This window comes from Malaya genurostris, chromosome 3, assembly GCF_030247185.1.
Source record: "Malaya genurostris strain Urasoe2022 chromosome 3, Malgen_1.1, whole genome shotgun sequence".
Lineage (NCBI taxonomy): Eukaryota > Metazoa > Arthropoda > Insecta > Diptera > Culicidae > Malaya > Malaya genurostris.
This window is the reverse complement of record NC_080572.1, coordinates 218,274,899-218,287,548: the sequence shown is the minus strand read 5'-3', so window position 1 is coordinate 218,287,548 and position 12,650 is coordinate 218,274,899. Positions and strand designations below refer to the sequence as shown.

General features: G+C 35.9%; 1 protein-coding gene across 10 annotated transcripts in view; it reads right to left on the bottom strand.

Moving 5' to 3' along the window:
- LOC131434034 (putative uncharacterized protein DDB_G0271606) overlaps positions 1-8,459 on the bottom strand; it is a 30,146-nt gene extending 21,687 nt beyond the window's left edge. Inside the window, exons 1-2 of one of the 10 annotated variants that reach the window (XM_058600657.1) lie at positions 8,174-8,459; positions 7,859-8,115 (exon numbers count right to left, since the gene is read on the bottom strand). In XM_058600657.1, the coding sequence (XP_058456640.1) occupies positions 7,859-7,888 (30 nt within the window). In that variant the 5' untranslated portion in view covers positions 7,889-8,115; positions 8,174-8,459. The other 9 variants (XM_058600658.1, XM_058600662.1, XM_058600656.1 and 6 more) reach the window with 9 other exon arrangements.
- Positions 8,460-12,650: the final 4,191 nt, after the last annotated feature.

Genomic DNA, 12,650 nt, shown 5'->3' with positions numbered 1-12,650 from the left:
ATATAAATGAAAAGGGAACATACTAAGCACAAAATAACCATTATGTACGATTCAGACGATCCGTCTTCTTTTGTCACAATCAATCTCCGTCACCGGCACCGTCAACATTAATTACATGCATTCTTATGGAGCCATTCACACGTAACGTCACCGTCACGGATCGTCTTGACGGACGGAGCGTGTGAACGTTCCGGTAAAGAAAGTATTAAACTAATTTTGACGGAAGCTGACGTTCCGGTGGCGGTGACGGAAGGAGGCGGATCTTTTGAATCGTACATTATGTCGAATAAATAGAAAACGCTTAAAAAATCCGTGCAAGTTGTAGCCGTAATCTGCCACATACGCATTATCAATATGAATTCATTAAGACTGAAGTTTTCTTAATAATAAATAAAAAATTAGTCATTGTAACGGTCAATTTAAAAAATATTTTTTTCTGGCTTGTGGTCTCGAAGGGGTTGAATCGATGCGATTGACAGTTTCGCTATCTTTGCGGCATTTTGTCGCTATCTTATCGCATCGCAATCTTTTCTAGCCGACAGTGAAAATCACTATACTCAGATATCTAAAAGGTACCAAACAAAAAAAACTTGTGTACAGCAACAGAGCTGGGACAGAGCAGTTTCTTGGGTATTCCGATGCAGACTGGGGAAATTACTCGGAGACACGACGATCTATCACCGGATACGTGTTTACGCATGCTGGTGGTGCTGTCGCCTGGTGTTCTAAAAGGCAACCAACAGTGGCTCTCTCAACAACAGAAGCAGAGTATATGGCTCTGGCAGCAGTGGGACAAGAAGCATTATGGTGGCGCGCATTTAGGGCAGAACTGAGCGGAGCTGAAACAACACTACCAATTTGCTGTGACAACAGAGGCGCTATTTGTCTTTCGGAGAAGGAAATCGGTTATTCGGCACGAACAAAACACATAGATTTGCGGCATCATTTCATCAAAGAACAAGTGGAAAAGAAATCTGTGAAGATATGCTATGTTCCTTCGAATCAACAACTTGCCGATATCTTGACGAAACCAGTTCCTTTTTCAAAACTTCAGGACGCTAGAAAGTCGCTTGGAATACTCGAAAATCAAAGTTAAGGGGGGATGTTGAACTCAGTAACCTTTGATTATATATGAAGTAAATTAATTTCATTCCAATATATTATACCGTTCCAACCAGACGTCTTTTCTATTCTATCAGTGACAAAAAATGTCACTCTCAGAGATTGCTGAACCGATTTTCACAAACTCAGATTCAAATGAAAGGTCTTATGGTCCAATATATCGCTATTAAATTTTATCCTGATCCGACTTCCGGTTCCGGAATTACAGGGTGATATAAACCAAATACTGAAAAAAAAATATTACTCACTTTTCTCAGAGATGGCGTGGCCGATTTTCACAAACTTAGTTTCAAACGAAAGGTCCTTTTGTCCAATAGTTCGCTATTGAATTTTATCTTTATCCGACCTTCGGTTCCGGAATTATATTGACTTCTCGGAATTTTCTTAACCGATTTCTTCAAACTAAGATGCAAATGAAAGGTCTTGAAATTCTTTAAAAAGTCCCCGAAAAATTTATCCAGATCCGACTTTTGGTTCCGGTGTTACAGTGAATAAATGAAAAATTCTCGATTTCATAAGCATTTTCTAAAAAGTTATGGTGAAACGAGGTGCAATTTTTTATAAAATTTACTGGTAAATTAATTTAGTTGGCAGACCTTGTTAAATAGTGGCTATATAAATCTACTTTGAGACTAGTTGCCGGTTTTCGTTGACGAACGCACCGGCAATAGTGTTCGATTTCTCAGCAACGGTTAAACAGATTTTCACAAATCATTCAAATTATAGCTCTCAGTGTCTTAAAAGATACTGTGCAATTTTATCCAGATCCAACCTCCCATTCCGAAATTATGGGGCAATGAGTATCAAACTGTCATACAAAATGATGCAAAATCGGTACGCATCGGTACGTGCTGGTACGGAAGAAGAAAAATATTAATATTAACTTGACATAACTGTTTACAGATTGAGAAAGTTATGGTAGTTTATACCCAGAGAAAGTTTTTGATTTTATTCAAGTTTAAATAAAAAATCTTGACAGAATCTTCTAGGTATGTTTTTGAAAATATAAGTTACATATGGAAAGGGTTCATTACACCACTAGGTGTGGATTAAACAAGGTTTTTCCCATTCATTTTGATTTTATCTGTAGAAAGGTAAAAGAATTGCCGGAAAACCAGATTTTTGATCTGAGCTTTTCAGTTCTTACTAGATAGGACCAGTTTTTTCCATGATGGGACGGGTATAGTGTGATCGATAGGTCGATACCATTCACGCAGCATATCTGGGTTTGATTATCAGGAAATTTTTCTGGCCCCAGAGGTTAATGACTTTACTATATACAGTTATACATAATCGAAACAAGTCTTATCCAGTGCCAATAAAAGCCATTTTCATGGATTCAGAATTAATGAAAAAGGCGAACATAAATTTCAATCTCAGCAAACTGCTTGCAAGTTTTGAGAATGAGATCCATGTCCAGTGAACGACAACTATTATTTTATTTTTAAAAGGTATGCAATTTTCCCACTTTTTTTTTCTATATCTGAATAAATAAACAAAAAAAGAGTTTCGTTCTTCTTCGATTTGTTTACTTCTATGCTCCCTGTGGGAATAATAAAGTTACACCTTGTGCATTTTTTCGTGAAATTGGCTGGTTTCCGGTTCTGGTAGTAAAAAGTTCGGAAACCATCTGAAATAACGAAAACAAGTAGTTTCGACTTTCCTTTCTAGCAATGGAAGTATCACCCTGTTTGTTGGGCATGGAACACGGAGGGCGAAACTTACGTGAACAAATGGAATGAGTTTCGCCATGTATAGTTATTTGTATTACTAAGATTGAAATTTTTGTAGAATCCGAATTTTTAGGAAAAATGGTAGGATTTTGAAGCATTTATTTGTAGAAAAGTGAAACTCGATTTGTTTATTTTTTTAAGATTCGTCCTTCTTCGAAAAACTGCTGATATCTCGATGATATTATCGATGGTATGGTTCAACAATTATGTTGTCGCGTTCTGTAAAAAAGTGAGATTTACGTTCAAAAACTTATCACTATTAGAGGATAAATTAAAAAAAAAAACGCCTTATGGTTCTAGAAACTGATAAAATATTAACTGTTCGGTAGAGAAAAGGAAAAATCACATTCTCGCTGCGTGTGGGTTATGAGTTCAGGAAAATTAGACAGCGACAGTCCAAAATCAAATCACCTCAGGATCAAAACAAAGTCTTGGTATTACATTCCTGTAGTGGAATTTGACCTTCCTTTTTCAACAGCCTTCGCAGCCGATTCACAGTGTACAGAACCATTGCATGGCTACGGTGCTACGATCATGCTGACACTACGAATCCTTCCAGGTCGGGGCTCGAACATACAACTGGTTTTTTAGACCAGTGCTCTATGCATTGAACCGCCAACCCGGCACAAACCTCAGCATCAACAATTCTTTAATTAGAAAAAAACCTACGATGTTATCAACATGTCGCTTGAGAGTTAAATAGCCTAGCGGTTTCTGTTGAACTGCTACGTTACTTAAGCTGTTCTTTTTGAACTGTTATGCATTGTCGAGTCCAGGACGATCGTCGATTCGAGTAAAGTCGTCAGAATCTAATGGCGTTTTCGTTTTTAATTTGCACTACACCGGTGCAGTGCTACACTGAGGCATGAATAAACGAACAAAAATGACGAAAACATAAACAGTAACCATTGACTACCATAAACGATTCCATTGCACAGAGCTACGCCAAACATTTGATGAGTGCTACACCAGTGGTATCGGTGCAGAAAAAGTGTAGCACTGGTGTAGTGCAATTGGTAAAAACGAACGGTTTAGGTGCAGCTTTCGCTACACCGGTGTAGTGCAATTTAAAAACGAAAACGACATAAAAGACAACTTTTCTTACATATGCAGACAAACAACTTAAACCAACGTACTAACAATTTCAGTTCCATTCTATGGATTTCAACATTAGCCTACCGTACACATGGAATGAAGAGAACAAATTAACTGAAAAGCTTACCCGCTTGATGAGCACTTCCGTTTTGACAGAACGACTTTTCAACAAATTCCCCGCATTTAGGAATAAACTTCATACTTAGTTTTGAGATTCTGCTCAATCTAGTAGGCATTGGTCCATACACATACCACTGGTTTGTGAGAGCAGCGTCATAGCTCCTGTACTACCGAACAGTAGTTATGCTTTGTCTTTGAATAATCTAAAACTATCGAATATCAACCAACTCATAACCGGCTACATAAGAATGCAATGAACTGCACAGCCATAGTAGTGTGAATTTTCATGAGCACAAGTGATTCATTGCGAGTGAAAAAGTTGACAGCATTCTCACATTTATAACATAACACACTGTAGTCAAGATCTAAAGTGCTATTCCTTATCTCTGAAAGATAAAAAATAAACATTATTTCCTCTCCAATTCTGTACGTTTTATGCTTCTCTTTAAATCGGTCTAACTTTGGATCGCGCTTTCAATTTTAAATCGGTTTGATTTGAGCACGAAATCATTCAACGAAAACACAATATTCTCCGTCATCGTTCTTCCACCACTAATATTCGTCCTGAACGCAAATATATCAGAATTGTTAAAAACATTGATCACTTGAAAATGCTTCACAAAGGAGGCTGTCACAAATAGCGTTTGTCAAAGTTGGCACGATAATGTTGGTATTAGTACTGACAGGGAACGAAAATTTCAGCATGACGCAATAGTACTTCAATCCGACTTTTCCATACAGTCAAGCGGAGGATGTATGCAACACAACATCGACAATAGATAGATGATTGTCATGTCTTGTCAAATAAATTATGGTATAACACGACTTGTGACTATGTATAGAAATTAAACACTTTTCAGTTCAGTAGATAAAACCCGCAGCCCAGAAACATTTTACAACCAATATCAATCTGTTTCAGAATGTAAAAAAAACTCTGGTAAATACTGTGACAATTTCTTCTACTGTTCGAGCTTTCAGGTTACAGTCGAACACACGACACAGCGGTAATCACAAAAAAAAATTGAATGCCACATACCTATCAATGGTACTGTTATTATTGGTTTTGTCTCGCGGGAGAGGAACCGCGTTACTGCGAACAAACTAGCGCTTCCCACGGTAAGCTTGGGAATATGCGGTGACCACTTTGTCGGTAGTAGTGCAACAATGTGCTGAATTACGACAGCAGGCTTTGCGAGTGCAATTCAAGGAACTGTTTCGAGTTGTTCAAGGCTTCAGGTTTTATGTTGTAGGTATACTGTACTATCTCAAAACAATTACTGCACTCAACTATAGAATAAAAAAAAAATTTTGTATTGCAAAAATAGGAAAACATTTATCAAACCTTTTGATAAATGGGTTGCCAACAACTTCCAATTAAAATTTTCAGATATTTTGGTTTTCCAAGGACAATAGAACGTAGGTAGGTGGAACCTGATTTTATGTTCAGAATTATTTGTGAGACAGCAAATTCGTACATGAAAACAACTTATCAATCTAAAAACATTGCTAGGTTACTTTGTTTTGAGATTGTTTTTCGTTTTGTTAATGAAATCTATTATGCTTGATATAGCATTAAAATACACAAAATAATGGCAACACTGACGCAGGCCCATAATTTTACGGCGTCGTCTTTTTCATTGAAACCACCACTATATGTATTGTGCATGCCGGATGGGGTACAGCAGCGCGGTAGCGTCACTTTTCAGCTTACTTTTATGCGCTCGGCATCGATGACAGTCGCTTTTTAACTGCTTTTCAAATTGTTGTCTTTCGATATGGATATTTTTTCCTTTTTACATGGTATCTAACGACTTAGCTTTGGCAGCTTATAAATAATATGCAACACTAATCAACAAAACAGAACATCAAAAACAGTAACCTTGACGGGAGCCATTTTAGCGGGAGCGTTTCTTGAATACATTCTTGATTCACTCGTCGGGGTTCTTTACAACAGGAACGTATCACTTTCCGGCACTATTCTCCGAAGCTTACTCGAGAAACCTCTAGGTAATACGATTCATGTTATTCAAAAAACAAAACTAATCAAACTCGTCAAGTATTCAACGGATCAGCGCACTAGTTTTCATAGCTACATGGCGAAACCACCGGAGAGACGAAGTTCACTTGGAACGCAATATGAACGATCTTCCGTCAAACGGCACTTTAGTCATTCATCACGACGAACAAACACTCACGGTTTACTTGATCGTTACTATGCACTACCACACTGAAAGCGAATACTAGTTCAGAGAAGTCGAGCGAGAGCATGTGACTGAGACAGCTGAATTAATACAACAGTATGCATGAGAGAAACAGTCGGATTTTCAGTGCTGCCAGAACATCAAGATTCAATATATTGATTTTCAACAGCTGGTATGGTTAGCATTACATTATCCTATTACTTGCATTCATGTTCATCTTTCCGATGACAGATACGAAAGCATTTATGCCTTAACAGGCACACGAAATGTAACCATGAAAACAAATGAATAGTAAAAATCAACAACTGAGAGCCTCACTCGAAAAGTCAATGAATCCTTCATTTTCTCTTAATTTTCTTCTCTTCCGTTGAGATGATTTTGGGGAAATCGACTGCAAAATTATCTTGTTTTACATTTATCAATCTAATTTTTTGGAGTAAATGATATGAATATAAGCTCGTTTTTCATCCTATTTTCATTCCAGTATTAGTGAAGCATTACATTTCTTGGTTTTAAACGTCTCTACTATTAATTTGAATAAAGTGTGTTCAGCTAGAATATTCTGACTCAAACAAAATAACCATGTTTTTGCGAATGGCTTGTGCTCAAGTCAGATATTCCGGTGTACGACACTAATTGGTTAAAACTGGGTCTAAATAAACGATGCAAAACTAAAGTTAAATAGTTTGCACTCTTGGTATCAATAACAATGTTTGTAATATATTTTTGGTAGGGTAATGGATCCAGTAATCTCATATACGAAAACCATTAGGTACAGTGAGATCTGCTGTCTCTGATCGATAGATTGACCTTAAAAATAAGATGAAAATAATTGCGTTCGCATCGAGTTTACGAGCCGCTATAACAGCAGTATTGAACATTTTTCGAACTATTTTTTCTGTGATATTGCTTTTTAAAGCCGTGGCAAAGATATTGTATCCGATTTTATCGGCAAAATAATATTTAGAATAATGAGAAAACTATTGGTACAATAACTTTAAATAGGATTAGGTTTTAGAAAAATAACTATATGCAAATTTAGTACGCATTGTGAGAACGAGATTCGTCTTTATTTCGATTCAAATTTGGAAGACAGTATTCCAAAATAGTCATAGTCATCTTATGTCCACTACATTAAGCTCTATAATCTACACATTAAATCCTAATTACAACCAATATCTTCGATTTGCTGCCAAAAAGCAATATCACGTAGAGATTTTTGTAAAATTAAACGTTTTTGTTAAGATATTTGAAAAAAAAAACATCTTATTTATGTCGTACTAGATCAGAAATGTTTACAAAAATATCACATTTTGTTTACAAAACCCACCAAAGCAATTCTTGGTGTGTTCCAAAGATTCAGTTCTTCCGACAACACTGCCGAGAGCAGCTTATCGGCTCACCGCTCTGCCACATGAAAGCCCGCAAGTAAAAACACTTTTCAGCGCTTGCTGTTCTTGTCCGCAATCCCGCACACAATCACATTCTCAGCTTTACATATTGAAGCGAGAAAATCGTGAACCGTGAGGATCGATTTTCACTAGTAAAATGCTAGGTTTGGTTGGTCCATTGCTAATGCGGTTATACCTTTCGCACTGGTTGCACTATTTTCTTCATATTTTGCCTCCTGCGCCTCGGTCGCGCTGGCTAATTGTCGTGTTGATCCTCCGCCCTGCCGACTGTACAGTTCTGCAGGATTCCGCAATCGCAATTTGGGGGGCGAGCAAAAAATGCCCCCGTCCTAGATCTGACTATTGGCGGCCCACACAGCAGCAGACTGATGATTTTCCCTTCGACCGTCAAAATGCGCCCTCTTCTTCGTCAACTCCGCGACGTTTGGGGTCCTTGAAATGTCAAAATTGTCACTGTAGTGCGAGCGCAGCGAAAACTAGCGGAACAAACCGTACACACTTCGCCACCGTAACTTCAGAAATCGTACTCAAACATGGCCGCGCTGCCAGTCACTGACGGACGAACGTCTCTCGATTTTGTATTGTGGCTGTCGCAGAGAGCACTGCACTGCCGTGACGGACTCGATGTTTGAACGAGGTCGCTGTAAATATATGCTTCTTTCATTTACCGCTCCCGCCCGGCGCAGCGCTCAACAACTATTCGGGTTTCTTCTTTATCACAAAAAATAGCTTCTGATCTGACTGACATATAAAATTATGTTCTCGCTCTCTCACTTTTGCTGTGACACAAACGCCATTTTACCAGAATTGCCAACCAAATGGTAAGACGGAGAGCGAGAGCGATGCACATCCGGTCACTAACACAATCATATGTTTATTCAAAAGAGTACGTTGCGAAGGGTGGAATCGTGAACTTTAGTCATCATCAAGTTCGTCGAACGTAAATAAATTGAAACGACTCTATATTGCACTTAATGGTTGAAAATGTATTTATAAATATAGTTGTCAATGCACAATTTTGACAATACTATTGATAGTATGATGGAAAATGAGCATGTTAAGATCACTTTAAAAATGCACAGCTAATTTATAGATAATCCGCAACAATTACTATTATTTTCCGTTTTTACATTAACTTTCATTGTGAAAAAAGTAAATGTGCAATTAATTGAATGTCAATGCGATACACGCATTGAGAAAAGTGAATTGTAAGTGTTACACACAACTAAAATAAACCCGTGATTCAGAGCTCATACCATTTAATTTTGTTAATACATAAATATAATAAATGTGATCTATCCCTTCACGTAGCAATTTTTTTTAAATGTCATATATTACACTTGGAATTCAAAGATATTTTATTTTGAATCAGCGCTTATTTCCATTTCCCTTTGATTCAAATACATTTGATGTTTACTTCAAAACAAATATTTTTTATTTCTACATGCACAAAAATAAATAAAATGTTAATGCTCAAATATATTGTGCTTTGAATTTAAATATATTTCATTTTCACCTGGATTCAATTTCATTTCACTTGAAATCAAATACAATAGTTATTTGATTCAAAGCAAATTAGTTTTGTTTATATAATCAGGCTTTCGTGCGATTGTTTGTAGATTAAGTGATGAATTTTTTTTTAATTTAATAAATTGTTATTTAAAAAGAATTGTTGACTAATTATTCTAAATTAAATTTTTATATATTATTGAATGCAATTTGTGCGCTCAGCTAAGTACGGTTGCGGTATTGACTCCTCTACTTCCTTTCGTTCAATAATTTTCAAAAGCTGAACCGTTCTCTGGAATAAATACAAATTTAAATTCCCTGTACATACATAATTCATAACCTACCTATACTCACTGTGGGATTGCACAATTCGAAAGATTTCAATAGTGCAGATAGTTTAAATTCGTCAACTGCTTCGAAAGTTATTATTTCCTCGAACGACGTTTTTCGTTTGAATAATGTAATAAAATGAAATCTAAGCAAAAGTTGTGTTAAATATCACAAATTCTACTAGTACGAATGTTATGTATATTCAATGAAAATATTTCAGAATCAATAATCTGGCATTTGATTCTCGGACGAAAAATTTTAATCAACATTCATGAATTTAAAGCTAAGACTCAGTATATTTGATTTAGTTTAATTCAAGATTCAACATCATGTTTTATTTGAATATATACTACGAAATATTTGATTCAAATACATATACTGTATTCAAGCATTTGAGCAAAAACATCATATTAGCAAAATATCCAGCTCTCACATGTCCCGAGAAAATCATTGGCGAAATCCTTTTTTGTGAGCATGGCGCCCTCAGGTGAGTCCGCATCGAATCTTGCACATAGAAGTCGATTGCGTCGCTGAACTAAAGATTGATTTCGCTCCAAGCTGACAGGGTCTGATTTGAATCAAATAAATTTTTAATATGATTCTATAAAATTTTGAAACTTGATTTCATATCTTAATATATTTGAATCTAATATGCATTGCAACTGATTCAAAAAGAGTTTTATTTGATTCCAATCTTAATTTAAAAATAGTTTTATTTGATTCAAACAATTGTTGGAAGTTGACTTAAAGCAGACCCTGTCTGCTTGGAGCGACATCAATCTTCAGTTCAACAACGCCATCGCACGGCATCACATTCAACATATCATCACAGACTAACAGACATGACAGTATGAGTAAATTCTTATAAAAAAAATTTTTCGTTATGCACTAGCTCCACCTATATTGTACTGCGCGAACTATTTACTATTTGTACACCCCTTGTGTTATGTAAAAGTTTTTTTACTAGTTGGTTTCCCCTCGTTTGTCAACACCGATCAGCTGCTTGCAGTGATGCCTGATTTCATCAAAATATTTGAAAATGAATCGTTACAATAAATTATTGGATTACGTTGATAATATATTTAACTTTTTCGCGATGTTGGAAGGTAACCATTTATTTGACTCAACGTTGTTCATCTAGACTATTTTTTATTGTGTTGGTAGTTATCACCCGAAATTAAGTGGCGGCAGACCAGAAGCAAGTAAATATTGTAACAAAACGGGTTCGATTTTGTCTTGCGTTGGAGGATGAGAAGTAGGCACAATTATGTATATAGTTTTGGCAATATGTATTAAATCTGTATCCTGCATGAAATTCGCATGGACGTATACAAATCAATACATTATAGGTAATTCTGTATGAATGGCAACTCTGTTGGTAAATGAAAAAAATAAACACAGTCTAGATGACAGACAGGATGTTTTTGATAGGGTAACGTGGCGCCATCATGACACATGTGAGTACTGTCCCAAATAAAGGAATATTCGAAATGACCGTTAAAATGATTGAAGAATTTAATTTGAGTGTCCTGTCTGTTAGTCTGTGATATCATGTCAATTGTATGGGTGCGCAGCCCTGCTATTTTGGCGCGCACGAATTTGACATTTCTCTCCCCTACTTCTATGTATGAGATTCGATGCGGACTCATCTGAGGACGACATGCTCGCAAAAAAGGATGTTGCCAATGATTTGTTCGGGAAATGTGAGAGCTGGATATCTTGTTAATATGATGTCTTTGCTTAAAGCTCTATTTCAATGCGTGTTGGATTGGAATTGATGAAGGATTGACAATGGTATTGTCTCGTGTAAGAGCCGTTAGTTAGTGCCAATTGATTTGATCGGGTACTTTCTAAAAAAATAGAATTTATACACACAAAAAAGTAACGTTGGTTATTTTAAAAAGATCGTTTATAAGTTCAGGAATTTTCGTTGGTTATTTGTTGCAGAGAATACAAACTCTCATTTCAAGAGCTTAAACACTTTTATTGTAAAATATGTAGATCGTTTGAATTTGAATGGTTAACTTTTCTAACTGAGAGAGAGAGTGAGAGCGCGTCATTGATAAAATGAATGCACGCTCATATATTTTGTTATCTGAAAAGAAAAATAACATTTTCGCGAAAAATAAATTATATTTTTTTCCTATTTATTATTTTACATGCACTGTAAGTTAATAATTCTATTTACCCAAATAGATGTACATACTCGAACAAAATTTTTCAAAAATCTGTGTAGGTTTTGAACGTCGTTTTGAATTTGCTCATCGTTGGAAACAAGGAGCTTACGACTGCCATCTAATCGGTTACTCGCCACTATCTTTCAAAATGTAGTGGAACAAAAATAAAGTTCTCCTGCCTATTATAAAAATACTCCAACTGCAAGCTACTTTATTCCCATGTCTTTTAAATCATAAGTGAATTCAATCGGAATAGAACATAAATAAACTTGTGATTTTTACCAACAACAAACAAAAATAGTTCGATGTGAATCTGGCACCTAAAATAGAGCTAATCGTATAAGTGACATCTGCAATTATTTACCACGTTGCTCATTAAAATTTCACACACAGTTTATATGCGATCCTGTATATCTGTTTTCTGTGGTAGTATTTTTAATAGTGTCTATGATTTTTTTTTACTTTTAGTTTTCTTTTGAAAATCCTAAAGATAGAATTAGGAGATTAACTTTGTGTGTATACGTAAGTTACCTATGTAATTATGTGAGTAATGATTGTAGTATTGATACTGTAAGGAATCAGAAAAGGGATAATTCGCTCAATTGAAAACTGTTTCTGTTTTGGTCTTCATTTGGAGTTTTCCCTTTTAGCACCTCATAGAGACTACAAAGTCACTACTATTTGGTACATTCCGTTTTAAAAACTGCACTTATCAACGTTGCAGAGTTTTGAACTGAATGGCTTCTTAAAAATTTCGGTTGTCTCAAAGCTGTTTATTGAGATTCCGTTGAATTAATACCCTCAATTTACTGATTTCGGCAATATCTTCGGTTGTCATTAGACACGGTAATTTACGAAACCGTATACCGATATAGCATTATGAATTGCAAATATTTTGGAAAAATCAATTGAGTTTTTCGGAAAAACTACTTTTACGATCCCATGAGACTT